The following is a 24,982-nucleotide window of genomic DNA, read 5'->3' on the forward strand; positions in this document are numbered from 1 at the left end:
AGGGGTAGTTAGGGGCTGTGTGGGGGTAGGGGGTGGTGCAGGGAGGGCGTAGCTCAGGGTGTAGCGAGAGGGGTATTAGGGATGGTGCTGGGAGGACTCCCCTGCAGTCCCTGTTCCCAGAGGGGTCTGCCAGCCACGGAGTTGGGCAGCTCTAACCGGCTGCCTCTGCGGGCGTAAAGGGGGCTGGGAGCGGAGGAGCAGCTTCAATCTGGGGCACCAGCTGGAGAGGCAGGATCCTGCTGCCTGCTCCATGCACCAGCCAGAGCCGCAGCTGTCCCCCATTGCCTGGCTCCGGCTTCCCGCTTCTGACCTGGGTGGGGGAGGGGCAGGTGTGGAGCTGCCCCAGGATTGCCATGATCTTGTGCTGCAGTGGGGGGGGAGGGGCTATGCCCTCCATGTCCCCCACTCTGCCCATGTGCTCAGGGCTAACCTGCCCCACAGGGAGCACCGGAGCTCAGGGATTCAGCCCCGCACCTCCCATCTTCAGCCCTGCAGGGGGCAGCAGAGATCAGGGCTTCAGCCACAGGGCCCCATGGCCCCCTTGAAAGGGCTCACGAGCACCCTGTGGGCCACGGACCCCTGGTTGAGAACCGCTGATCCCGTATGGCCCTGAGGGTGTCACGTGGGCTGCAGCTGTGTACTGATTGGGCTGCAGTCTGCAAGTGGCCCACAAGCTGCAGGTTGAGAACCACTGAGCTAAACCTTCTAGATCTATGAATTCATGGTAACTACAGGGAACAAACAGCAGAGCCCTCTGAAAGTCCCATCAGCTCCTAGCTACCCCCTCCCTGCATCCCATGAAGGCCCAGTCTCATATTCTTCTCCTTTGCAGATGAATGAATCTGAGAAACTCAGACCCAAGTTATTCCTCCTCCTGCACAGCAGGAAAGTCACAAATAAACCGTCATCCCAAGGCCAAGGTCAGGACGTGGGATTTCAAACCTCCTAGAGACCATTATTGCTCCTGAATGTATCCATTTTATTAAACACCGTACTATCAAGTAGAAACGAGAGGTCACAGAGCGTAAGATAAGATCATTTCTATGGTGTGTGGGTGCTTCTACCGTGCTCAACCCCAGTGTGTGAGCACCCCCACCTATCAGTGGTGCAATAAGCAGCCTGTTGGTTCTCTCATCCTGTGATGGGGGAGAAGTATGTGCAGTGCTGTGATGGGTTGAGCCCCCATTTCTGGGGTGCCACTGGATGTGCCTGTCCCCCCAGCCTGGGTCCCCCCCCCCCCCCCCCCCTGTGCTGCTGTGTCAGGCTCTCAAACCCCCCTTTCCAGCCACACAGGTAGGGACACGCCCAGCGTTAGAATCACCCCGAGTCTGCGATCAGCTCCTGTGGGAGAGCTCAGCTCAGGGAATTGCCCAGCGCTCTGGGACGGTGCCAACTCTCCTGTGGGGAATTAACTTAAATGTAGGAGTGGATCAGGGGACATTCAGAGAGTCTTGAAAAATCATAATCAAATCCCATCACCGTGGGAATCTTAACCTAGCCTCCTGCTCTACACAAGTCGGTTCCAGGAATGGGATTTGATTCTCTGCTTTATAACAATTGCATATCCCCATTACACAGTGTAACAATGGTGCCCTTGGTGGGACCCAACTGAGAGTGCCAATTCAGGACAAAATACTTAAAGCAGGGCAGTTACAGCCCAGAGCTGGGGTTTTTCCACCTCTAAGGCAAACCAAACCAGCCAGACAGAGAGGACTTTGGTTTTACCCCACTGGCTAACCACAAGTCACACAAGTAATTCCCTTAGACACTCCAGTTTCCCAGTACACCACCAGTGCCACTCATTATGGGGCCAAATGGTTATGAAAACCAATAGCCCAGTAACCTTTTTTCTTTTCTCTTGATCCCAAAGGACCAAGCCCCAGACCCAGGTCAATATACAAATTAGATCTTACCCACAAATCACGCTGTTGCCAATCCTTTAGAATCTAAAATCTAAAGGTTTAATCATAAAAGGAAAAAGATATAGATGAGAGCTAGAATTGGTTAAATGGAATCAATTACATACAGTAATAGCAAAGTTCTTGGTTCAGGCTTATAGCACTGTTAGAATAAACTGCAGGTTCAAATCAAGTCTCTGGAATACATCCCCAGCTGGGATGGGTCCTCAGTCCTTTGTTTAGAGCTTCAGTTTGTAGCAAAGTCCCTCCACAGGCAAGAAGGAGGAATGAAGACAAGATGGAGGAGATGCAGCAGTCTTTTATAGTCTCTTGTGATGTGGCCTTTCTTTCTTTGTTGCAAAGACAAGCATTCGGACACATGGCAAGAAAAAACCCTTAGAGTTCAGTCCATAGGCAGGTTCCTGCATACCTTGCTCACAAGGTGTATCTGCCTTCTCTCCATGGGTCAGTTGTATAGCTGATGGTCCTTAATGGACCATCAAACAGGCTAGGCAGTGCTGATGCCACATTGTCTGGGGTATCATCCAGAAGCATTGCACAAGTTTGAAATACAGACAGTATAGAGCCAATACTTACAACTTTAAATACTAAAATGGCACATGCATACAGATAGCATAATCATAACCAGCAAACCATAACCTTGTTTTAGACACCTTATCTGACCCCCTTTATACAAGATTTGGTGCCACTACAGGACCTTGGTTGCAACAATAATCTATGTGTTCCCAGTTCATGTCAATAACATCCCACACAGCCACTCCAGCCTGGCCTGATGCTCTGAGGTTCACAGGAACTGGCAAAGACGTTATTCACTTGGCCCTTCCCTAGTCAGGGCACTTCAAGGATTTCTTGCCTGTGTGGATTCTCTGATGTTTAGTAAGGTGTGAGCTACACCGGTATGTTTTCCCACAGATCAGGCACTTATAGGGCCTCTCTCCAGTGTGTACTCTCTGGTGCACAATCAGTGCTGACGGTACTCTGAAACTTGTCCCACACTCAAGGCATTTATAGGGTTTCTCTCCCGTGTGTACTCTCTGATGTACAAGAAGGTCTGAGCTCTCCCCAAAGCTTTTCCCACAATCACAGCATTTGAAGGGCTTCTCTCCTGTGTGTACCCGCCGATGCCTGCTAAAGATTGAACTGTCACTGAATGTTTTTTGGCACTCGGGACATTTATAAGGTTTCTCTCCAGTGTGTTTTCTCTGATGTGTGGTAAGAGCTGAACTGTATCGGAAGCTTTTCCCACAGGTCAGACATGTATAGGGTTTTTCTCCTGTGTGGATCTTCTGGTGTTGATTGAAATGTGATTTATCACTGAAGCTTTTCCCACAGGTCAGGCATGTATAGGGCTTTTCTCCCGTGTGGATTCTCTGGTGTCTAACAACTTGTGAGAGCTGAACAAAGCTGATCCCACACGTGGGGCACATGTAGGGCTTCTCTCCTGTGTGGAGTCTCTGATGGTTAATGAGCGTCGTACTCTGAGAGAAGCTTTTCCCACACTCAGCACATCTATAGCGTTTTTCTCCCGTGTGGATTGTCTGCTGAATAATATGGGCAGAACTCCCAGGGAAGCTGTTCCCACAGTCACCAAACATACTGGGTCTGTCTCCAGTGGGGATTCTCTGCTGGGAAGTTTCTTTGATTTTTCCAACTCCACTGCTCTGGTGAGCTGATTCACCCCGTCTCTGCCCTGGCTCTTTTCCCTGGTGCCCGCATGGCCTGGGCTGAGTCTCCTACGATCTCCCCAAACTGTCCTGTGTGGTTCCCCCTGCTCCGGACTCCCAGCTAAGGATTCTCCTCCTCGGTCTCACTCACCGTCCCAGAGACACAGAGATAATCCAGTTCATGTCACGCCCTCTGCTGCAGAAAAAAAGGGGACAAACCAAAAGGGGAGTGGGAAAGTGGAAACACACCGAACAACTGTCCCCAAATCCTTCCCCAGAGAGAGAAAGGAGGGAACCAATTCTGGCACCTCATTCCCATCTGAATAGTTAGGAGAGAGTTTGTTTCTACCTGGGCACACAGGATTGGTGAAAACTCAGAACTGGCATTTGCCATGAGGGTGTAAAACACGGATTCTGAGCCACTTTTGCCAATCCCTTACCTCTGCGGGCATCTCTCAGTATCTCTTTCCTCCTCTCCCCGGAGACTGGGGACCCACAGCTCCTCCCTTCACTCCAGCCAGGAGATCACGTCAGGTCTGGAAATGGGAACTCCTACTTGGGGTCAAGCAAACAAATGAGCAACATCAAGTTAGGGCCCAACAGTCAGTTATCTCAATACGTGGCCTGAGTTTCACAAATGCTGAGCCTGCAACGCCGGGGTTTGGTTCTGAGTGTCCAGAGTTATTGAGACCCGGCCACTTATTCCGCTGCCTGATTATGGATTTGGAAATGTACTTTTAGGGTCCTGTAATTAAAGTTCCTGGCCTTGGTCATGTGATTATAGCACAGACTCTGCCCCTGCCACCAGGAATAAATCTGTGAGACATTTGTAGATCTGGCTAGTAACAGAGATTTAATAAAGTCAGTGATGCCGCTCAGATGGCTGAAGACACCCATGTGTGGAAGTGTTTGGCAAAATCAGACCCTAAGTTAATAAACAAAACTTACCAAATGGAAGAAGGAATCAGTGTGTGTGCAGAACGGAGAGTTATTGAACCTTCAGAAAACACACACATCACAGGTCGTTTTTAACCAGAGCTGAGAGACGAGACTGTCTGACCTAGGAATTCTCTTTGCGTCAAATGTAAAGTTACCAGCCTAAATCCTTCTGCTACTGAATTAGTTCAAAAGTTGATAACACTTTTTAAAAATAATGGTAAAAGGGTTGTTTCCCCCTTGCTCAAAATGAGGCTAAGTGGTGCTTTTTAATCTGTTTCCAAAACAAATTTGCTCTGGACAGAGGCTTTCTACCCTGAAGATGAACGTAGGCACTGCTGCCAGACGGGCTCAGAGCCAAGGTCCATCCAGTGACGTTCAGCCCTTTATAAACAACTGAAAAGGATAAAATTGTGCACCTGAAGAGCAGAATCAAAGATGCCTCTTTGGGGGATCCTCGTGACCCTGTCCCCAGGGCAGCGCGTCCCCCAGCAGTGCGGGACCAGGCAGAGGCAGGAACTGGCTTTTCCTCTCCCTGCCCCTCACCTTCTCCCCAGGGCAGTCACTGCCCCGGGGGGCTGCAGGGAATGGGGCTGGGCGGGTCTGGGAGACAGGAATCTCCCTCCTCCCATTGCTCCTGCTGCCCCTGCCAGTCTCTGCCCCGGTTCCCTCCTGCCCCCAAGGCTGGGAGACTCGTGCCCTGGCCCGGCCTGGGGCGGTCACTCTCCCGGGGCTGGCTCGGCTCCTGCAGGCGCGGGGGGCAGATCCCGGGGGGGGGGGGGGCAGCAGCTCTGGGACTCGCAGCCCCCCCGGGAGCAGAGCTGGGGGGCGGAGGGGCCGCTGGGGCAGAGTCACTTCCCTGCCCGGCCCCCCGGGGCCCCCTCACCTGCAGGCTCGGCCCGGGCTCGGCTCACAAAGGAGGCGGCGGCAGCGTGTGACCCGGGAAGTCCAGCCCCGGATTCGCGGAGCCCGAGAGAGGGAGCCTGGGAGCTGGAAGCCCGGCCCCGGGATCGGCTACTCGGGGGGGGGGGGGGGGGGGGGGGGATGCGCAGTAACCGCTGCTGAAGCCGCTGCCCCCCCGCCCTGCCCTCACTTGCCAGCCCCTCCCGCTCCCAGCAGTAGCCACAAGGCGGGGCGGGGGGATGGGCGGGGCCCAAGCCCTGGTGGGGGCGGATCAAACGGGGCGGCCGGGTCCGAGGGGGGCTCCAGGGAACGGGGTGCGCGACTCTCGGAGCAGCTAGAACAAAAGCTGCCGGATGCGGGTACTTCATTGGGAGTGACACGTGCTGGAGGCTGCTGGAACTTCCCGGGGGGGATTTGTAAATATCACAGAGGACAATGTCCTGACTCAAAAGTTGCGGCATCCCACACCGGAAAATTGCATATCAGACCCTCATCCTGACCGAGAAAGAAAAATTGATCACAGAACTGAAACTCAGTGGTAGTTTGAGTAAAAGTCCTTGTGACTTGACTACAGTTGTTATTTGCAAACGAACAAAGTCCAGACCAGTAATATAGATGTATACTTGGTGCTTTTCAGTCCCCAACCTTTTTGTGGCCAGTAGCACATTCATGTTTTCAGAAGAGTGTGGCGGACACCAACAATTTTTCAAGGCTTATTTTGTATTTGTACATTAAATAATACAAAAAACATCAGATTTAATATTACATAATATATGAATCCAGAGAGAAGAGAGAAGCCGGAGAGAAGCCACGAGGACAGAGAACACCGGCGCCCGCAGTCCCGGAGTACTCTGTCCCCAGCAGGTGCGGGTCCCCAGCTTCTCTCCCCTGCTGGGTACTAAGCAGGCCCCGTGCCTGCCGGGGACAGAGAACACCGGCGCCCACAGCCCGCAGCTCCAGAGTTCTGTCCCCGTCAGACGCGGGGCCGCAGCTTCTCTCCCCTGCTGGGCACTAGGCGGGTGCACATAAATGCCCCGGCGGGTGCCATGGCGCCCGCGGGCACCACGTTGGGGACCACTGGAGTACAGGTTTCTTAATGGCACTATAATAGCACCGATGTGCAGGAATTAATCTAGGGAAATCACGAGTTAGTCTCACTTTCCATAACATTTAATACAGCTCTGTCCTTGTCACATTCCCCTTTTCCTCCCTTTTCTTTCATTCTGTCCTTTTCTACTCACAATTTTCCTAGCCCTCCCGTCCCTTCCCTGTGCGTCTCCCTCTCTCCTCTCCGTCACAGATCTTCCTCCTTGGCTGCTCCATTCTTTTCTCCTGATTTTACCCCTTCTGCTCTTGCTGCCCCCTGGCCGGTTCCCCTGTCAGGGATACTTTCCTTTCACTCTTTTCATTTCTATTGTTCATTATATCTCCAGGATTTTCTATTTGTTCTTGTTTTATTTTAATTCACATTTTCTTCTTGAGTCTCTTCCCTCTGGTTAAACCCGCCCTGTCCCGGCCTCTCCCATATTCCCAATCTCAGGAGTTGTTTTATCACCTTTGATGTGTGTGTGTGTGGGACAGATACAGTGGTACCCGCTCTCCCATCGTTATAGGGGAAGGTGGCTTTGGCCCCTGTGGCAGGAGACCCCAGTGAGATCTAATGACACAGATTGGTACAAAACGCTCCCTGCTGCTGCAGAGCTTCCAGCTTCGCCCCAGTCCCCCAAACCCTGATTGATTAATCCGGTGTCCCTGCCATCCCCACATCTGCCTATCCCCAGCCAGCTGTAAGTTCTGCCCCTGGAGCTCCCACATCTGCCCTTCAGGGCACCTCTGCTACTCCTGGATGGGAGGGAGGGATGTGGGAGGAGCTTCCAGGGGTCATAGAGATGAGGAGCCAGCATATGTGCTGGAACGAGGGGTGCACCCCTGGCAGAAAGTGGTTTCCATCATATACAGGATTTATAGTTTGGTTCAATGCGGGTCTCAGCTCCCCCACTATAAAAATGATTCCAGTCCCCCTGGGAGCCAGGTGCTGGGGAGGGAGGTACTCCAGGGTCACAGAGACTGAGATGACAGTAGCTAGAGCAGAGGTGGATTTACAGTGACAGGGGGCCCCAGGGCCGGGCAGCTGTGGGGACAGAAGTCTTGGTCCTGCTGTCTCCTGGGGCTCCTGCTGCAGGGCAGGCTCCGCTCGCCCCCACCGGCAGCCAAGCTCCCCCCTCCCCCGCCTCCTCCCCCGAGTGCGCCACATTTCCGCCCCTCTCCCCACTGTCCCAGCTCTTCCCCTGCCGCCGAACAGCTGTTTACCGCGCTCCAGTTGCTCTGGGTGGGAGGAGGAGGAGTCGGGCCGCAGCCCACTCGGGAGAGGAGGCGGAGGCGGGGCCTTGGGGAAGGGGGTGGAATCGGGGCAGGGGGTGGAGCAAAGGCAGGGCCCCTGCACTCCCTTTACACATACTCTCCCCCCAGCGGTGAGCTGTTCAGGGCAGGGCGCTGGGACCACCCCCATGACCCCAGCCCCCACCCCCAACCCTGACTCCTGCACCCCCCACACATCCCCACCCCCACCCTGAGCACCAAACGGGAGCTCCTGCACCCCCACACACATCCCCACCTGCACCCCTCGCACCGAATGGGAGCTGCCCCAGGTAAGCGCTCCACACCCCAACCTCCTACCCCAACCCTGAGACCCCTCCCTCACCCTAACGCCTGGCCAGACCCTGCACCCCAACTCCCAGCCTGCTCCTACACCCTAACTCCCTCCCAGACCCTGCACCCCCACCCTGACTCCTGCACTCCCCTCACACACACCCAGCCCTGACTCCTGCACCCCCCTTCACATCCCCAGCCCCCTGCCCTCCCTGACTCCTGCACCCCTTCAGAAACCTCCAGCCCTGACTCCTGCAACCCCCACACCCCCTGCCCCCCACAACATCAGCTCCCTGCACTCCTGCACCCCCCCACATCCCCACCTGCACCCCTCGCATCAAATGGGAGCTGCCCCAGGTAAGCGCTCCACACCCCAACCTCCTGCCCCAACCCCCAGCCTGCTCCTGCACCCTAACTCCTGGCCAGACCCTTCACCCCAACATGTTTTTTTACTTTTTTTTATAAAGCGCTCTTATCCAAAGTGCTTTACAGTAGTTAGCTAATGGTACAAACGATATTTGGAAAGATCATTACGTGGTCCACTGAGACCCCCAGCGATTTTCAAGTGGTCTGTGGAAAAATAAGTTATACTACAAAAACAATCAAGGTACCTCACTTTATTTTCATTTACTTGCTATTACTTATAGGAGGAGGCTGAAGAAAAAAAGAATGAAAAACGGGGGCGGGGGAGATAAGAGAGAATGTTCTTTTTCTTGGCTGGGTCCCAAGGAAGGGCCCTAAAAATGAAGCTGAGCACAGGGCTGGGGGGCCCCCCTAACTCTAAATCCACCGCTGAGCTAGAGAAGCCCCCCACAATTAACCAGTGACACTGTCTGAGTCTGGATGCTCAGCGTCATCCTGGATCACAGAGAACAGTGACAAACCGGCTACAAAATCCTTGGGGCACTGAGATTGGCTTCTCTACCTCCATCCCTCCCTACCCTGTTCTCTATGGTTTGACAGTCCAGAGGCTCTATGGGGCCTGCAGGATCACAGCGACTGCATGAAGACAGCAGTCCTCTGGCGTCAGATTGACGAGGGTGCATGGGGCTAGAAAGGCTGATTTCAGGGTCCCCCGGTGTCTCAGGGACACAGTCTGAGCCGGGTTCTGGCCTCTACCCGGAGCCAGGGGAGGATTCTCTCCCCAGGGGGACAGGTAAGTGGCAAAGCGAAGATCAGAGTCTCATCACCAGAATCAAAAAACGTTACCTGCCTCCGTTCACAGTCCAGACAAACACGGAGCTTCCTGGGGACCCAGTGCAGGGGCAGGCGGATCCCCAGGGAGGTGAGAGCCTCAAACTTATCCTGCCACCACTGCCCCACAGCTGCGATTCCCCCCTCAGTGTTAAGGCCGATCCAGCCCTTCCTCCTCACAGATTCTCTGGCCACCCCCACAGCCCAGCGTTCCTCACCCTCCACCTCCACCTCCCAGCAATGTCTCCCTGAGGTGAATCCCTCACAGCCCAGCACACATTGCGCAGTGTCAAATCTCTCAGGGTTGTCGGGCAGATCCTGCCGGGTGTCTCCCTGGCTCACACTTTTCTGATCCTCAGACAGGACGAGTTTGGGATGAGCCGTGTCTGGATCCAGAGTCACAGTCACTGGGGACAGAGAGAATCAGAGCGTTAGGGGCAGAGCTCAGCCCTGAGGGAGGCTGGGACCGTTTCTCACACTCCCCAGCAGCCCTGGTTCTGCCTGGGACAGGCCTGGATCCCAGGGAGCTGCCTCTGTCCTGGGCACCTGACACTGAGCAGAGACGTCACTGCAGCTCCTCAGTTTGTTTAATTGGAGGCAATTAATTGGTTTCTCATTTGTTTGCAGAGGCTTCAGCTCCTGGCTCCCGCTGCTGGGGCTGCTCCATTCCCAGTGGCACAGACACAGCGAGGAAGGTTTCAGATGCTTTTAGTGAGGAGGGAGCAGAGGAGGCAGGTACCAGCTTTAAACCACTGAGGGAAACTCCCTCCCCAAACTGCATCCTCCATTCCCAGGCTGGAAAACAGAGACGTGCAGCCTGGGGGAAGAGCATAGGAGGAGGCATTGGGTGGGGTAGTGCCAGCCCAGGGGGGGGTGGGGGGGGCAGTGTCAGAGGGAGAGCATCTCCCTAGTCAATTAAAGAGTGAGATGCTCCAATGGGAGAGCCCCCCCCGCCCCCCCTTTGCCAGGGTAAAGGAGAGGCTCAGCCCTCAGGGGAGAGGGCTCTCTACTCATTCCTCTCGATTCATTATCAAAAGGCCAATGAATGTGTATGAAAGACTCAGGGTCAGAGTTAAGGGTGCCTGGATGCTGCTCAGTGAGTGTTTCTGTGCATCAGTGTGGGCACGAACTCAGCACTCTGGTTGGTGTCAGGAGTGTTTGTGTGACTCCAGCCTGGGATCTCCTCACTGCTCAATGTGTTAGTATTGGGGCTGTGGGCGCCAGGGCTGGGTTTATTTTTTAACTTTAGCTACAATTTCATGAAAATGTTTTTGTTGGAATTTTCTCATAATTTAAAGATAATCTCACCCTGTCTGAGTGCTCCTCGGGATTCCCCTCTTTGTGTCTCCAGTGCAGACGGCAGAGTGTCTGGAGGGGGAAAGGGAAAAGAGACGAGATTTCCGGCTTTCATATTTATAATGACATCCCCACTCTGAAGTGACCTAATTTGTTTTGAATTTAGACCGAGAAACTGACAGAGGGACAGAGACACACACAGGTCTTTAATAGAAATAAAAACTAATCTGAGACCTTCCTTTTCCCCTTTCTTTCATTCAGGCATCTCCCAGATGGAACCAACAGCCATTAGGTCTCACAACCACCCTAGGAGATACAATCAGTAAGAGAGATTCCCCTCATCATCCCCTCCTCACCCTCCAAACCCAGCTGGCTTGAACAGAAGAATGGCCATACTGGGTCAGACCAAAGGTCCATCCAGCCCAGTACCCTGTCTGGCCAACGCCAGGTGCCCCAGAGGGAGTGAACCGAACAGGTAATGATCAAGTGATCTCTCTCCTGCCATCCATCTCCACCTTCTGACAAACAGAGGCTAGGGACACCATTCCTTACCCATCCTGGCTAATAGCCATTAATGGACTTAACCACCTCCTCTGTCTGAGTCACCTACTGCATTTTGTCAGATCCTAGACCAAGGGATCTCACAACAAAATTTTTGGTGGCCTCAGAGTGTGGCCACCAGATCTTGATGAACAAGTCTCTCTGTCCCTGCCTCCCACGGCCCTTCAGTGAGAGCCTGCCCCAGGGAAGGTGGATCAGGAACTCTCTGGTTGCCTGCAGAACCCCGGACTCCCCATGCCCCGGCTGGGTGGAGGTAGGGAAGCTGCCCAGGGTGCACTCCGGCAACCAAGCACTGCAGCTGCCTCCAGTGCCTCACTCACCAGCCCCACTTGTCCCCAGTGGTGCTGCTGCGGCGGCCCAGGTGCCAGCACAAACACCACGGCAGTGAGATGCATCTCACTGCCCTTGGTAACAGCTATTCAGGGGCAACTGCTGGGTGCTGCAGGGAGAGGCGGCTGCCACTTTGGTCCCCCAGTCTCCGCCCAGAGCGGCTGTCATGGCAGAAAAACATCTGCTGGTGGCTGCCTGTGAGAAACGCTGCCCTGGAGCCAGATCCTGCAAAGGCTTGAGTGTGACTGTAACTTCACACACTTTGTGCCCCTAACGGGCTGTTAAGAGTTTGCAGGGTCAGGGCTCTTCATTGTAAACCCCTTGGGTCTATTCACTCAGCATCTCCACAGAGCTCAGCACAATGGGGCCCTCGTCCTCCTGACACTGAAATACAAATAATAAAATCATTTTATACGTGTGGAAATTTGAGCTGGGAGAGAGTCGGCTCAACGGGCCAGATTCACCCTCAACTGGCAAAGGGGCAGAGGGGGCAGTTAGTGACTCCCCTAGTCAGTAGCTGTAGAGGCCTGTGCAGACCTTGGCACAGGCTGGGGCAGTCCTGAGATCCAGCCAGACTAGCACCCCTGTTTCTCTGACCCCCAAGAGCTTTGCAAGTTCTCTAGCTGGGAGAGAAAATCAGGGACCCAAAATTAGGCCATTTTGCTAAATTTGAGCCTCTATGTTGTGACCTCTGGTAAGTCATGAATTAATGTGAGACATCCCGACACCTGGGCCCCTGTTACACCTGCTCTATTGCTCTACTTTCCACCTTTCATTCAATAGAGATGTCACATAAGGATGAACCAGCTGGACAGCGCCCACCTCTTCCCACAGTCTCAGAAGCTCATCCCAATTTCCCCTTGTAGATCCCTTCTCAGTACCCTTGAACTTCCTCAGAGTCTCCATTACAGCAACAGTCTGCTGGCAGAAATTGCTGAGTCTCTTCTCCAGTTCAGGAGAAATCTCCACTGGCTGCTGGAACTCCCCCTTCTCACACCTGAAGAGAAAATTTCACATTCTTATATTTCATTTAGTGACACAGCCTAATTTGTTGTTTGTGAAAGTTGCTGCTCTAATGGGCCTGGAATTAGAATTCCTCTGCTTCTCCCAGCCTCAGAGCAGGTGGAGCACAAGCCATGACAGTGAAACCTTCCCTCTGAAGGTCCCATTGATATTCTACAACTCTGGCCTGGACAGACCAGCTCTGGGGATAAAAGGGGATGCGAGTCTCCATGGCCAATTCACACCTTGGCCTCCATGCTCGGAGGGATACAAAGTTCCCATGTGAAGTGCTGTAGAAATCTATCCACTAGGAACTATGCTGATACATCAACTCCCACCTCCCCAGCTCATTCCACACAGGTCTCCAAACAGCTCTCTGGTGGGATGTGCTCTTGATCACTGCTGCCCTGGGCTGAATGGTAACCAGTGCGCTGGGAGTGACAGGCCCATATTCCATCCCCACAACTCTGAGGCAGCCAGGCCCCCAGGGATGTGATATCTCTAGAATATCATTTAGGTTAATCTTTCCTGTTCAATAGGTAATTCCAGAGTCTTCTCTAAAACGGTGAGACCCTCAGGATGAAGTTAATCAGAGAGAGTTATATGCAAAATGTGACCCTGCCTCACACATTTCGCTGAAGAGCCTTGGGGAGATGTGCTGCTAACATCATCTCCAAGCCAGCATTGTGACGTGTGAGGGGGAGTGAGAGAGAGACACGTACCTGCTCAAGGTGCTTCTGATGTCCTAGAGGAGAGAGAGAAAAGAATCTCAGTCCCCTCTGACACACACACGATATCCCAGGGAAGGGATTTTGCAAATATGGGGAAAAGAGCCCCTGCCCTGGCTCCAGGCCCATGGATTCCCTGAGCTAATGGGGCTTTCCCTGCTCTAATATCAATGTGTCCGTAACTCTTCAAAGAGCAATAGTCACTCACATCTCAGGAATGCACACACTGAGTGACACTGAGATCTCTGACTGCTGGACTCCAGTATTTATGATTCAGGAACCCTCCCTCCCCTGTGAGAGGATCTGGGATGTTTCTAACTCAGTCTAACCTGCAGGAATTCATTCGTTGGCTCCTGACCCTTCCCCTCCAGCTCACTGATCAGGTTGCTGAGATAGGAAATCTCCTCAGAGAGTTTGCTGGCATTGTCATTCTGTATCTTCGGAATCTCCTTTTCCAGCTTCTCCAGCTGGGCCAGCAGGAGTCGCTCTTGTTCCTCCAGGAACTGCCGCAGTTGCTGAAATTCAGACACAATCTTCTGTCTCTCGGTTTGTGTCTGTATCTATAAGAAGTAAGGAGAGGGCTGGTCAGGAACATGATGGCACCTGAGGGCCTTTAATAGAGTCTTACAAGAGAGAATTTCTTTACAATCTCTAAGACATCTGTGTAGGGACCAGGGCATGAGCAGTCAGGCCTAGTGGTCAGAACTGGAATCGGAAGCCAGGAATTAAAACCAGAGTCAAACCTGGAGTCAGAGTCAGGATCTCACCAGGGCTGGGGTCAGAGTCGAGATCAGGAGTCATGCCAAAGGCTGAGCCAGAATCAGTATCAGGAGTCGCGTGAGGATCAGCACTGGAGTCGGAGTCAGACCGCCATGCGAAGGGTCAGGCCGGAGTCAGACAGCAGTACTGCAAGTCAACCTGAGCCAGGAACTATGCCAGGGTCAAGCCACTGTCAGGGTCCAGTCCAGCAGCAGATCTGGAGTTCACTCAGTAGTTTGGGCAACTTCCTGTGATGCCTGCTGGCGTAAGTCATGTATTCGAATGCCTGCTCCAATCAGGAGCTTCGCAGACGGATCCTCTGGCGGGCCAGAGTTCCACTAGCCCCTCCCTTGCTGGCTCCAGAGAGCTGATAGGTTGCAGTGTCTGGGACCTGTGGTTTGGGGGGTTGAAATCTGTAATTCTTCACATCCTGACACTTGAGTATCCCTTGGGATTCCAAGGGACAGGATTTTCCTACAGCTTCCCATTTGGCCCCAATATCCCTTAAAGGGGTGTTTCCATGTCAGACGTGGCTCCGACACTGTTCCCAATGGCCTCTGAGGGTGCGTCTACACGGCCCACAGCAGTGAGCCTCAGAGCCCAGGGCAGCAGACTCAGGGGCTCACGCTACCGCACGAACAACAGCTGTGTAGACACTGGGCCTCAGGCTGGAGCTTGGGCTCTGAAGCCGAGGGAGGGAGGGGGGTGGATTTCAGAGCCTGAGCTCCCACCCCAGCTGCAGTTTAAAAGTGCTGTCTACAGGTTTTTTTAGTGCTTTACTGCGAGCCCCATGAGTCCAACTCTGCTGAGCAAGACCCGGAGGGGCTCACTGCTGCTGGCGGTGTGAGCGTACCCTGAGACGCCAGACCCAGAGCAGCAGGCAACAGAACTCAGCTCCACATTGATAGAATTATCAGGGGGAAAATAAACAAATGGTTTTAAAAAATACAAGAAATGACTGCAGATGCTGGCACATGGCACGGCTGGGATACAGTCAGTGCAGTTCGGGAGAAGTTTTGTGAAAGCCACAAGGGACAGTAATTAACTCATTAATTAAAATGCATTTTAGATGCTGCAGAAGATGCTGTTGTCCTCCTCCAAGGAGAGAACATTTGTGATGCACACGTGTGTACACACAGACACACACACACACACACACAGAGTATCCCATGATCATGGAGAAACATAAACAAGCCCACATTCCCCACACCACACAGAAATCTACCAACAAACCGCCCCTCTCCATGTCCCAGCAGTGAAAAACAATGGGCACCTACCAGATACTCCTGGCTTCTTTTCTCTCCATTTACTTTCAATAGCAGGAGCTTTTCTCTCTGTTCCCTCAGAGACTTCAGATGGGCCTGGATCTTTTCCTGACAAACAGAAACGATTTGGTGGTTTGATTTTGAGGCCTGACAGTAGGTTTGTAGGGGTTGGTTTTCCACCAAGAACACAAGAGTTGAGATGACTGTAGGTCCTACTAGATAGCCGAGTGGTTAGGGCACTAGCCTGAACCTCGGAAAACCAGGGTTTTATACCCAGCTCTGCCACTGACAAGCTGAGTGACCTTGGACAAGTCACTTCCCCTCACTGTGCCTCTGTTTCCCCTCCCACCCTGTCTGTTCTGTCCTGTCAGACTGTAAATGGCTCGGGGCAGGGATTGTCCTTCTGTGGGTTTTGTGCTGCCCCCCCCCAATCGAGGTCAGATCTCATTTAGGGGCTGCTGGGATGCAAATCACAATAATAAAATCAGTGACGAATCAGTAATAACAGCCATATCTCGTAACTCTGCCTTCTCCAGCCTGAGGGCAGCACTCCCACATAGACCAGCCTACAGCTCTTGTGAATCAAACCTCGCTCCTCATTTCACAGCTTCTGGTCTGAGGGAGTTCCCATACTTCACTGGTGGGAGCTGGGTTTGAAAAGGATTCAGCTGCTCAGAGAAAACTTTCCCACCTCAGCCAAATTTAAAACCTGCTTCTGTTGCCTTTCTGGCCAGGCTGGAGTCTCATTAATTTGTACAGTTTCTGATATAGCAATGAAGGCTACACACAGCTGAGTGGCAAATTACATCTGTGTCAGGCAATTTCTGCCAACATTAACCCGTAATTAAAACCCAAAGTTATTACCCATTAGACTGGACAGCAATTCCCTACCTTGTACTCCTGGGCAGCTTCCTCTATGGCAACCACGGTGTGAGCTCGGTGAGCCCGGGATCTGTCACACACCACACTGATGGGGGTTTGATCCTCTTCACAAAGCGGTTTGAGAGGCTCCTGGTGCTCCCCACACACACTCTCCCCTCCTGCTCCCTTTGCTGCCTGGAAACTCAGCCGTTTGGCTATTTCTAGGACAGTTGCCAGCTGCCTGTTGGGCCTGAGGTTTCTGTGTTGCACAGTTTCTCTGCACTGGGGGCAGGAGGCGCCTGTGTCAGATCCCTCCCAGCACTGGCTGATGCAGGCTTGGCAGAAATTGTGCCCACACTGCAGAGTAACAGGTTCTCTGAAGTGCTCCAGGCAGACGGGACACGTGGCTTGGTCCTGGAGACTTTCCACGGGGGTCTCTGCAGCCATGGCTCCCTCCGGGCAGAGGAACCCTGAGTTTGAATTTCCCGAGTTCACACTAGGCCCCGCCTGCAGCAGCAAGGGGGGGGGGGGTGTCACACCTGGAACTGACTCCGGCTGTTGGAGCGGGAAGGAGCCCATTATTCATTTCAGCCCTGGAGGCTTTTGTGAAAACATGTTTGAAAAGCCTGATTCTCACTCACACTCAGGCTGCTCGGGCTCAGTGGAAAAGGGGGAGTCCTGCCAGGGCTGTCACCAGCTCCTGGGATTTTAGCCTCAGGCTCACAATCTTTCATTGCTCTGGTTGGTTGCAGTGCTGTGGCTGATTGGTTTGTTAAAGCCCCAGCTCCTTTCAGCCTGTGCTGAGGTGAGACTCTGCTTTTGTTTGCTAAAGAGAGGAAGTTTCTAACCTTGTTGATTGCAGAGAAAATTTGAAAATGTGACCCCAGTGCAGCCTGAAGGCTCAGAACCAGCTGGGAAACAAAACCAGCCCCACAGTAATTATTAGTAGGGGTTTAAATCCCACGTTTTTTAAAGCACTCTCATCCTGGGGGGGGGGGGGGGGGGGGGCTCGTGACTTTCAAATGCTTGGAGTGGGCAAGACTGTAATCAGTTACCCATGGGAACTGGGGCGCCCCCAAAGGAGCAGCTCATTGTCTAAAACAGCCCAGCCGGCAGAAAGGGAAATAGACACACCGGGGGAAGGTCAGGGAGTAGCAGGCAGCGCTGCAAGTTCAGGGTCAAACTCTGCTCATGCTGCAAAAGTTGTACCTAATTTTAACCCTTTCAAAACCCTACCTTAAAACACTATTATTTCAGTTGCAACGACAAGCACTCAAAAGTTAGGAATGCCAGGGTCTTATTTGCCTGTGGAACCTTAATTCAGGCCCCTGTGCCTGCGCCTTTGGTACAGTCTTTAGGCACATGATCACCTGCTATATTTTCCGTAGGACCCGGCCTCAGTTTGTCCCTGGCTGGACACACAAGAAGTCAGAACGAAGCTTGCATGGGTGACGGGATCTTTTCCTTGGATCTCTATTGCTATTATGAATCTGGTTGAATAAACAGCAGCCTTTCCAGGCTGTGGTGAAATATGCACTATGCCTGACGACCAGACACAACTCAACATCCCCTTATGCTGTATTTTACAATTTATCTGACAACTTCCAGACTGCCTCTTATCTGAAACCAGCAACTGGCTGGGCTTCAAAATGCACTCTGCAGTAATAACGAATCGAGCTTCTCCATCAAGAGCAGCTCAGCGACACCATGGCTCTGTGTCACCTACCACCTTAGCAGTGGGTCTTCACTGTGAAGAGTGGTGAAGAATTCAATGTAATTATTGCTGTTGTTTTATTGTTGGTATTTGGCAGTTCTCAAATAGCAGGGAGAACCGTCTTCTCAACACTGCTGTTGTCTTCAGCCAAATGGAGACACTTTAAAATTTGAGTCTCCTGCTGCCAACCCTTGGAGCTCAGCAGAATGGTGGGTGGTTCTTTAAGGATGCCTCTCTGCTCACACTAATTGACTGGAATTACTACTGTAACTATCCAGTTACTCGGCTGCTTTCACAAACCAGCTCTGGAGAACTGATGGCATTTAGAAAAGCCGAGTGCATGCTGAGGACTTTAAAACTTCTCAGAAGCTTCTTTCCAGGATCCATCCAATAGGTGAGTACTGGCTGCTTGAACATCACCTCAGTGAGTCTTTTATATCTTTATCTGTTCCATGCATGAAATGCTGATACCAAAACTCCCAGGTTAAATTTATGTGCCTTGTTATGCATATTGCATTAGAAATAGAAATTCAAAGCAATATAAACTATATTTCAGTTCACTTCCCTTGCAACCTGTGGGTGAGGTTCTGTGGCCTGCAATGTGTAGGTCAGACTGGATGATCATGATCAGGTCCCTTCTGGCCTGGAAGTCCATGAGATCATAACACCAGACCACGAGAGCACAGAAAACTAGTGAGGAAATAATTGACTTTTATATATAATTTATGAAGACAGGACTCAGTGACCTAAAAGGGAAATTCGTAATAATCTACTTCTTTTCATTCATTTTACAATACCAGACTGACCCAAATTCATCACCATGCGGACTATTTCTTCCTTATTGCCACTGTAATTTTTTACCTTTGCCTATGAGGGAAATTATTAGCTAAATTGGAAAAGATGGGGATCAATTTAAATATTGAAAGGTGGATAAGGAACTGATTAAAGGGGAGACTACAACGGGTCATACTGAAAGGTGAACTGTCAGGCTGGAGGGAGGTTACTAATGGAGTTCCTCAGGGATCGGTTTTGGGACCAATCTTATTTAATCTTTTTATTACTGACCTTGGCACAAAAAGTGGGAATGTGCTAATAAAGTTTGCAGATGAGACAAAGCTGAGAGATATTGACAATACAGAGAAGGACCTGGATATCATACAGGAAGATCTGGATGACCTTGTAAACTGGAGTAATAGTAATAGTAACAGGATGAAATTTGATAGTGAAAAATGCAAGGTCATGCATTTAGGGATTAATAACAAGAATTATCGTTATAAGCTGGGAACGCACCAGTTGGAAGTAACAGAGGAGGAGAAGGACCTCGGGGTATTGGTTGACTATGAGCCGCCAATGTGAAATGGCCATGAAAAAAGCTAATGCGGTCTTGGGATGCATCAGGCAAGGTAGTTCCAGTAGAGATAAGGAGGTGTTAGTACCGTTATACAAGGCACTGGTGAGACCTCATCTGGAATACTGTGTGCATGTTTCTGTGTTACTGTGTGCATGGTCTCCCATGTTTAAGAAGGATGAATTCAAACTGAACAGGTACAGAGAAGGGCTACTAGGATGATCTGAGGAATGGAAAACCTGTCTTATGAAAAGAGACTCAAAGAACTTGGCTTGTTTAGCCTAACCAAAAGAAGGCTGAGGGGAGATATGATTGCTCTCTACAAATATATCAGAGGAATAAATACCAGGAAGGGAGAGGAATTATTTAAGCTCTGTACCAATGTGGACACAAGAACAAATGGATATAAACTGGCCATCAGGAAGTTTAGACTTGAAATTAGACGAAGGTTTCTAACCATTAGAGGAGGGAAGTTCTGGAACAGCCTTCCAAGGGGAGTTGTGGGGGCAAAAGACATATCTGGCTTCAAGACTAAGCTTGATAAGTTTATGAAGGGGATGGTATAATGGGATAGCCTAATTTTGTCAATTAATTCGTCTTTGTCTATTAGCGGTAAATATGCCCAATGGCTTGTGATGGGATGTTAGATGGGGTGGGATCTGAGTTACTACAAAGAATTCTTTCCTGGGTGTCTGGCTGGCGAGTCTTGCCCACATGCTCAGGGTTTAGCTGATCACCATATTTGGGTTGGGAAGGAATTTTCCTCCAGGGCAGATTGGCAGAGGCCCTGGGGGTTTTTCACCTTCCTCTGCAGTGTGGGGCACGGGTCACTTGCTGGATGATTCTTTGCACCTTGAAGGCTTTAAACCACGATTTGAGGACTTCAATAAGTCAGGCATAGGTTTGATACAGGAGTGGGTGGGTGAGATTCTGTAGCCTGCATTGTGCAGGAGGTCAGCCTAGATGATCATAATGGTCCCTTCTGAACTTAAAGTCTATGATTCTATGAGATAGACAGACTCCTTTGATTTCTAATAGTTTGAACAAATCAATTCATCAAAGTATTTATCTGAACCAGTCCCTACCAAGAATTCTGATTGTTCTGCATTCCTTGAAATAGTGTGTGGAAAGTCACCCAAGCAAAGATTTTAGGAGGGAATCTATAAGTATTCACTTGCTGAGTTTCCCCACCACTGGGTCAGGTGGGGATCGGTTCCCTGCGGTAAAGGCTGGGTGTGAGACATGCCCCAGACCTGATGCATCCCCTAGGATCTGCAAAAGTCCAGGGACTTCTACACCCAGACCATTTAACCCCACTTTGACTCCGGGCACTACGTCCCCGTCCCCCACCCCAGCCTCCATTCCCTGGCTGCAAGGACTCTCCCCATGGTCATGACTGTCCTTGTTCCCATGCCTTTGGGTGAAGGCTCTGCCAACAAGTGGCTAGAGCCTGTGGCTACATTGACTTTCCTGGGTCAGTTCTGTGGCCCAGAGGGAGGATTAGATGGTTCTGCCCCATCCCCAAACTGCCCACCCCTCCCCTTGCCCTCCCTGCCTCCATCTCCTCTCTCCCTTCCTGTAGCGCTCACTCAGCTTTACTTATAGTGCTGGCTAGCCTCTGCCAGGGCGAAAAGAAAAGGAAACTTCTCTTGTGGGTGTGTCTGTATCCCTGGCCTGGCTCTCATGCATACGGGCATGTGCTAGCCAAGCCCACCTTGGAATGGCCACGCTGCAGAGCCACGCACACCTGGCACCTGTGTACCGTGCCCATGCTGGCAGTGCAGTTACCTGGGGTTGGCATTAAGACTGAGTACTCCAGGGTTTCTAGTGCCGCACTAAATGGAGACACCCTAGGAACTGGTTCGCAGTGTATTGTGGGAGATGTGGTTTACGCCCACCAACACATTTAGCACTTCAGGCTCTGCATCCTCCTTTCTTTTGTTCATTCCACTGGGGCCAAATCCTGGATCCAGAACCATGGGCTGAGCTGCTCTGGCTTGTCACTGAAATGTTTACACAACTGTGTAGTTGTTCTGCGAGGCTCTGAGTGACATCTCAACAGCAGTTACTGAGCGGTGGAAGGTGGCAGTGGCAGGACTCAGAGGGGAGTTCATTCATGGCACACTGGAGGCGCTGGGTGGTTTCTGCCATCACTGTGGATTCCCCATCATAGACAGGTGGCTCTGATGCAGGAGAACAAGCCCAGTGTGGTGGGGCCAGGCCATCACGCAGACTGCAGATGACCAGCAATGGTTCCAGAATTTCTGCATGAGGAAGCAGAACTGCATGGCGCTTGCCTTGTCCCTCCAGCACCAGGATATTCAAACGAGGGAGGCCATAACAATCCAGAAGTGAGCTGCTGTTGCCATCCGGAAGCTGGATACCCCAGATAGCTGCAGTTGCATGGCTACCAGTTTGATGTTGGCGAGTCCATGGTCAGTGCAGTGTTGGGGGAGGTTTGTGAAGGATTGGTACTGTGATTTACCCATAGACATAACTAATGTGTCTGAAATAACAGCTGACTTTGAGAGAATGGTGCTGTGGCCAATGTCACTGTGCTGGGGCCAGTGTCACTCATGTGCCCATACTTTTCCCATTGCAAGGAGCATGTGAATATGTCAACCACGAAGGGCACTGCTCCATCCTCCTGCAGGGCTTGGTCAACTTCAGAGGCAGGTTCATGAACACCAGCATGGAGGTACAGGGAAGGTTCATGGTGCCAGGGTGCTGAGCAAATCTGACACTTACCTTGTGGGAAAGGCAGGGAGATTATTCCTTCCAATGACATGGTTATCAATGGGCTGTCTGTGCCCACTGTTATTTGGGGGGAACCCCACTTACCATCTGCTGCTCTGTATCGTAAAACCGTAGAGCACCTGGCAGCAGAAGGTTTAATTACATGCTGAGCAGTTGCAGAAGCGCTGTGCTGGCATGCACATCTGGCAGACTGAAGGCAGGATGGCGCTGCCTACAGACCCATTTGGATGTCAGTGTGGCTAATGCAATCCATGCCTGAGGATAAGGGGAAGGGAAGAATTTTCACACTGAGAAGGCCCAAGACATTGCTTGCAAGCCCAGTATCAGCAGCCAGAAAGTGGCCCTGTGGTCCCTGGAGCTGGGTCTAGGAGGACAAGGGGAACAAGGGATACCTTGTGCACCTACATCCCAGCAGCAAAGAGTTATGTGGATGAGGAGATGTGAGAGGGGCCTGTAACACTGGGTGTGTATGGTTGCATACATATAAATTTTTTTGGCATTACCTGATTTGCTCTTGTTTATTTGTTATTAGTTTTATCTGATACATTGATACTTTATAGAAAACTTTGGTTACAATTTCATGACTGGACTATTTTTGTCATCCAATTATTAATTAATTAGTCAATTATTGATTTCAAGTGGAAGAACTTCAATAGTAGAGATAGAGACCCATCTCAGAATATCCTGTAGCTCAGAGCTCACAGCACTCACCTAAGAGATGAGGCACCCCTGTTCAAATCTCTTTTTGCTCATCAGGCAGATGGAGAAATTGGACTAGTCTCCCACATCCCAGGTGAGTGCCTAGATCACTGGGCTAAAGATTATAAAGCAGGTCTTCCACCTGGGCCATTCTGTGTACAGCTAGGTGGCATCTGTGCACACCTTCCAGACTGGGACCCTCAGGGAAGATAGGCAGAGAAATGTCTCTCTTCCTCCAGCCTTGTCCTGGGGCTTAGGCAGGAGACAGGTATCCAGCTGCCTAGAGTGAGGCAGCAGTGCAGGTGCCCAGAGACAGAAAGTTAGGCACCTAGGGAACTTTTACAGCAAAAATTTAGGAGCTGAGTGCATTTAGGCTTCTGCGGTTTTTTTCCCCATCAGTAGACCCCAGTCTAGTTGTGAGAATGCTGGGAAGCAGGTGACACCTTTGGAAAGGCCATTCCCAATGTCATTTAAGGGAATTCACCTGGTTCCTTAAAATAAGTCTCAGCCTTATATTTTGTGGGTGCTTACCAATCAGACTTTCTTTTTCCTGGTTCCCTGGAGTTCTTTCTTTCTTTTGCTCTGAGATTTGACATTGCTCTGTAGCAATGTCTGACTGCAGTATCTGGACCCAAGCATTGTGGAGTATTGATAGGTAAGGATGATAGCCCAGAGAACAGCCTGTCAGCAAACAGCCAGGACTATTCCCTTTGATATTCTTAACCTGACTTCTGGTGAGGTTGTTGTGTTAATTTCAAATTAGTTCAAACAGCTTCACCAAACACCAGAGAAGAAAGACCCTGGAATGGATTTAAAAGTCACCCTCGCCCAAGGACAGGGAATTACAGGAAAGAGACTGAGGGCTTGTCTGCACTGACAGTGCTGTAGCACTAAGTGAAGATGCTACCTGTGCTGATGGGAGAGCTTTCCCCATCGACATAGGTACTCCATGTCCCCGAGAGGTGGCAGCCATGTCGATGGGAGAAGTCCCAAAGCTCTCAGGCCACTTGTCCAGTCTGGCTGCAGGAGGAGATCTGTGGACAGACAGAGGGGGCCTGGGCAAGTCTGCGGAGCAACCCCCGGGGACCGGGCCTGGCACTCCGGCTGTGGGGAGAATGGAGCGCTTGCCTGGGATGTGGCTGGGTACAGGGGCTGCCCTACAGCTGGGTGCAATGGTGCAGAGATTTAATGCATTTTGCATGGGGGAATTCGTACGTTCTTGCAGCTGGATGGTGTGAGCTGGAATTATTTTCGTTAAGGGGAAGGCTGGCGCTGCTCCCGTTTTGCTGGAGAATCCAGGGCTGGAGCTTTGTAGCCGTCAGTCACACTCCTTCGTTCTGCGGCTGGTCCATGTGGCTGGGCAGTGCAGCCAGGAGTCTCTTGCAGCAGAGTGGATCTGAGATCAGATTCAACAGTGACTCTGGGCAGTGGCCGTCTGGGACCAGAACCGGAGCTGGGGCTGCGATGGGAAGGGCGTGCTGGGCGGAGATGCTGCTGGGGAAGCAGCCGGTCACTGCCTGAGCAACCAGATACAGTATTGTCACAGAGCCTGACTCACACAGTGATGAGATCCATTGTCACGAGTGTGTCAGGCAAACTGGTTCCATGGCTGTAAACTTCCTTCGAACCAGGCAGTCTTCCTGCTGCGTGGCCGCCCGAGGCTGTTGGCGCTGGGGGATGGGCTCAGGCAGAGCATCTCACTGCTGCTGGGGTTTGCTGGTGAACGTATTGCCTGAGAATTGGAGCCATCAGTCAGACACACGGACAGGCAGTTACTTTTGGCCAACAGAAGTGGTCTCCAGGAGCTGTGAGGAGGAGGCTGGAGAGATGAATCCCTCAGCCCGTGTCCCTTGCAGCTGACTGTGCCAATGAGACAATTCCCAGACTGCTGAGCAGAACTGCGGGATGGGGGAGTGGGGACACTCTCCAATGCCAAGGACAAAACCCATGGGTTGGGGTGCAGTGAAACAAACCAGAAGCTGTGAGTACAAATCATCTCACTGCTACTGAGGCTGTTTGTGTCTGCAGGCCCCTCCCAGCCCGTATGGCTGACCATGACTTCGTCTCCCCAGCCCTAGACGGCGATCTAGCATTGGGCACCTTGGCAGCCCCTGGTGCTAATAAATTCACAGAGAAGTTGCACAAGGAAAATGGGGCTAGAACTGGGGGCTCTAGTGTGGAAGCCCCAGGTCTTAGCTACTCCCCCCACTGGCTTTAGTCTCAAAGTGTCAAATATCTGGTCTTTGGCTCTCCTGTTGCTAACTGCTACGCCACACCAGGGATACCAGAATAAGGGGGTCAGGGGGCCATGGACCCATCACTTTTCAGGATTATGCCCTCCCACTTTTTACAGGCTGACAGGCGGAGAGGCATAAAGTGAGCGGTGGATGGGGCCTT

General features: G+C 51.7%; 2 protein-coding genes across 2 annotated transcripts; both read right to left on the reverse strand.

Annotated features, from left to right (window-relative positions):
- Positions 1-2,126: 2,126 nt before the first annotated feature.
- LOC117884633 (zinc finger protein 7-like) lies at positions 2,127-5,548 on the reverse strand. Its single transcript, XM_034785134.1, has 3 exons — positions 5,406-5,548; positions 4,024-4,135; positions 2,127-3,779 (listed from the first exon to the last, which is right to left on the reverse strand). Exon 3 carries the CDS (start codon positions 3,512-3,514, stop codon positions 2,744-2,746), a length of 771 nt encoding a protein of 256 aa, XP_034641025.1. The 5' UTR covers positions 3,515-3,779; positions 4,024-4,135; positions 5,406-5,548; the 3' UTR covers positions 2,127-2,743.
- Positions 5,549-8,845: 3,297 nt separating this feature from the next.
- Positions 8,846-16,999, reverse strand: LOC117884628 (zinc finger protein RFP-like). Its single transcript, XM_034785120.1, has 7 exons — positions 16,098-16,999; positions 15,219-15,314; positions 13,512-13,742; positions 13,177-13,199; positions 12,334-12,449; positions 10,574-10,633; positions 8,846-9,672 (listed from the first exon to the last, which is right to left on the reverse strand). Exons 1-7 carry the CDS (start codon positions 16,644-16,646, stop codon positions 9,155-9,157), a joined length of 1,593 nt encoding a protein of 530 aa, XP_034641011.1. The 5' UTR covers positions 16,647-16,999; the 3' UTR covers positions 8,846-9,154.
- Positions 17,000-24,982: the final 7,983 nt, after the last annotated feature.

The sequence above is a fragment of the Trachemys scripta genome, chromosome 11 (genome assembly GCF_013100865.1).
Source record: "Trachemys scripta elegans isolate TJP31775 chromosome 11, CAS_Tse_1.0, whole genome shotgun sequence".
NCBI classification, from domain to species: Eukaryota; Metazoa; Chordata; order Testudines; family Emydidae; genus Trachemys; species Trachemys scripta.

Coding starts and splice junctions, on each gene's coding strand:
- LOC117884633 (XM_034785134.1), bottom strand. CDS start 3,514: ATGTTTGGTGACTGTGGGAACAGCTTCCCTGGGAGTTCTGCCCATATT.
- LOC117884628 (XM_034785120.1), bottom strand. CDS start 16,646: ATGGGCTCCTTCCCGCTCCAACAGCCGGAGTCAGTTCCAGGTGTGACA. Junction 13,200..13,511: donor CAACGAATGAATTCCTGCAG/GTTAGACTGAGT, acceptor TCTCTCCTCTAG/GACATCAGAAGCACCTTGAG. Junction 10,634..12,333: donor GACTCTGAGGAAGTTCAAGG/GTACTGAGAAGG, acceptor TTCCCCCTCCAG/ACACTCTGCCGTCTGCACTG.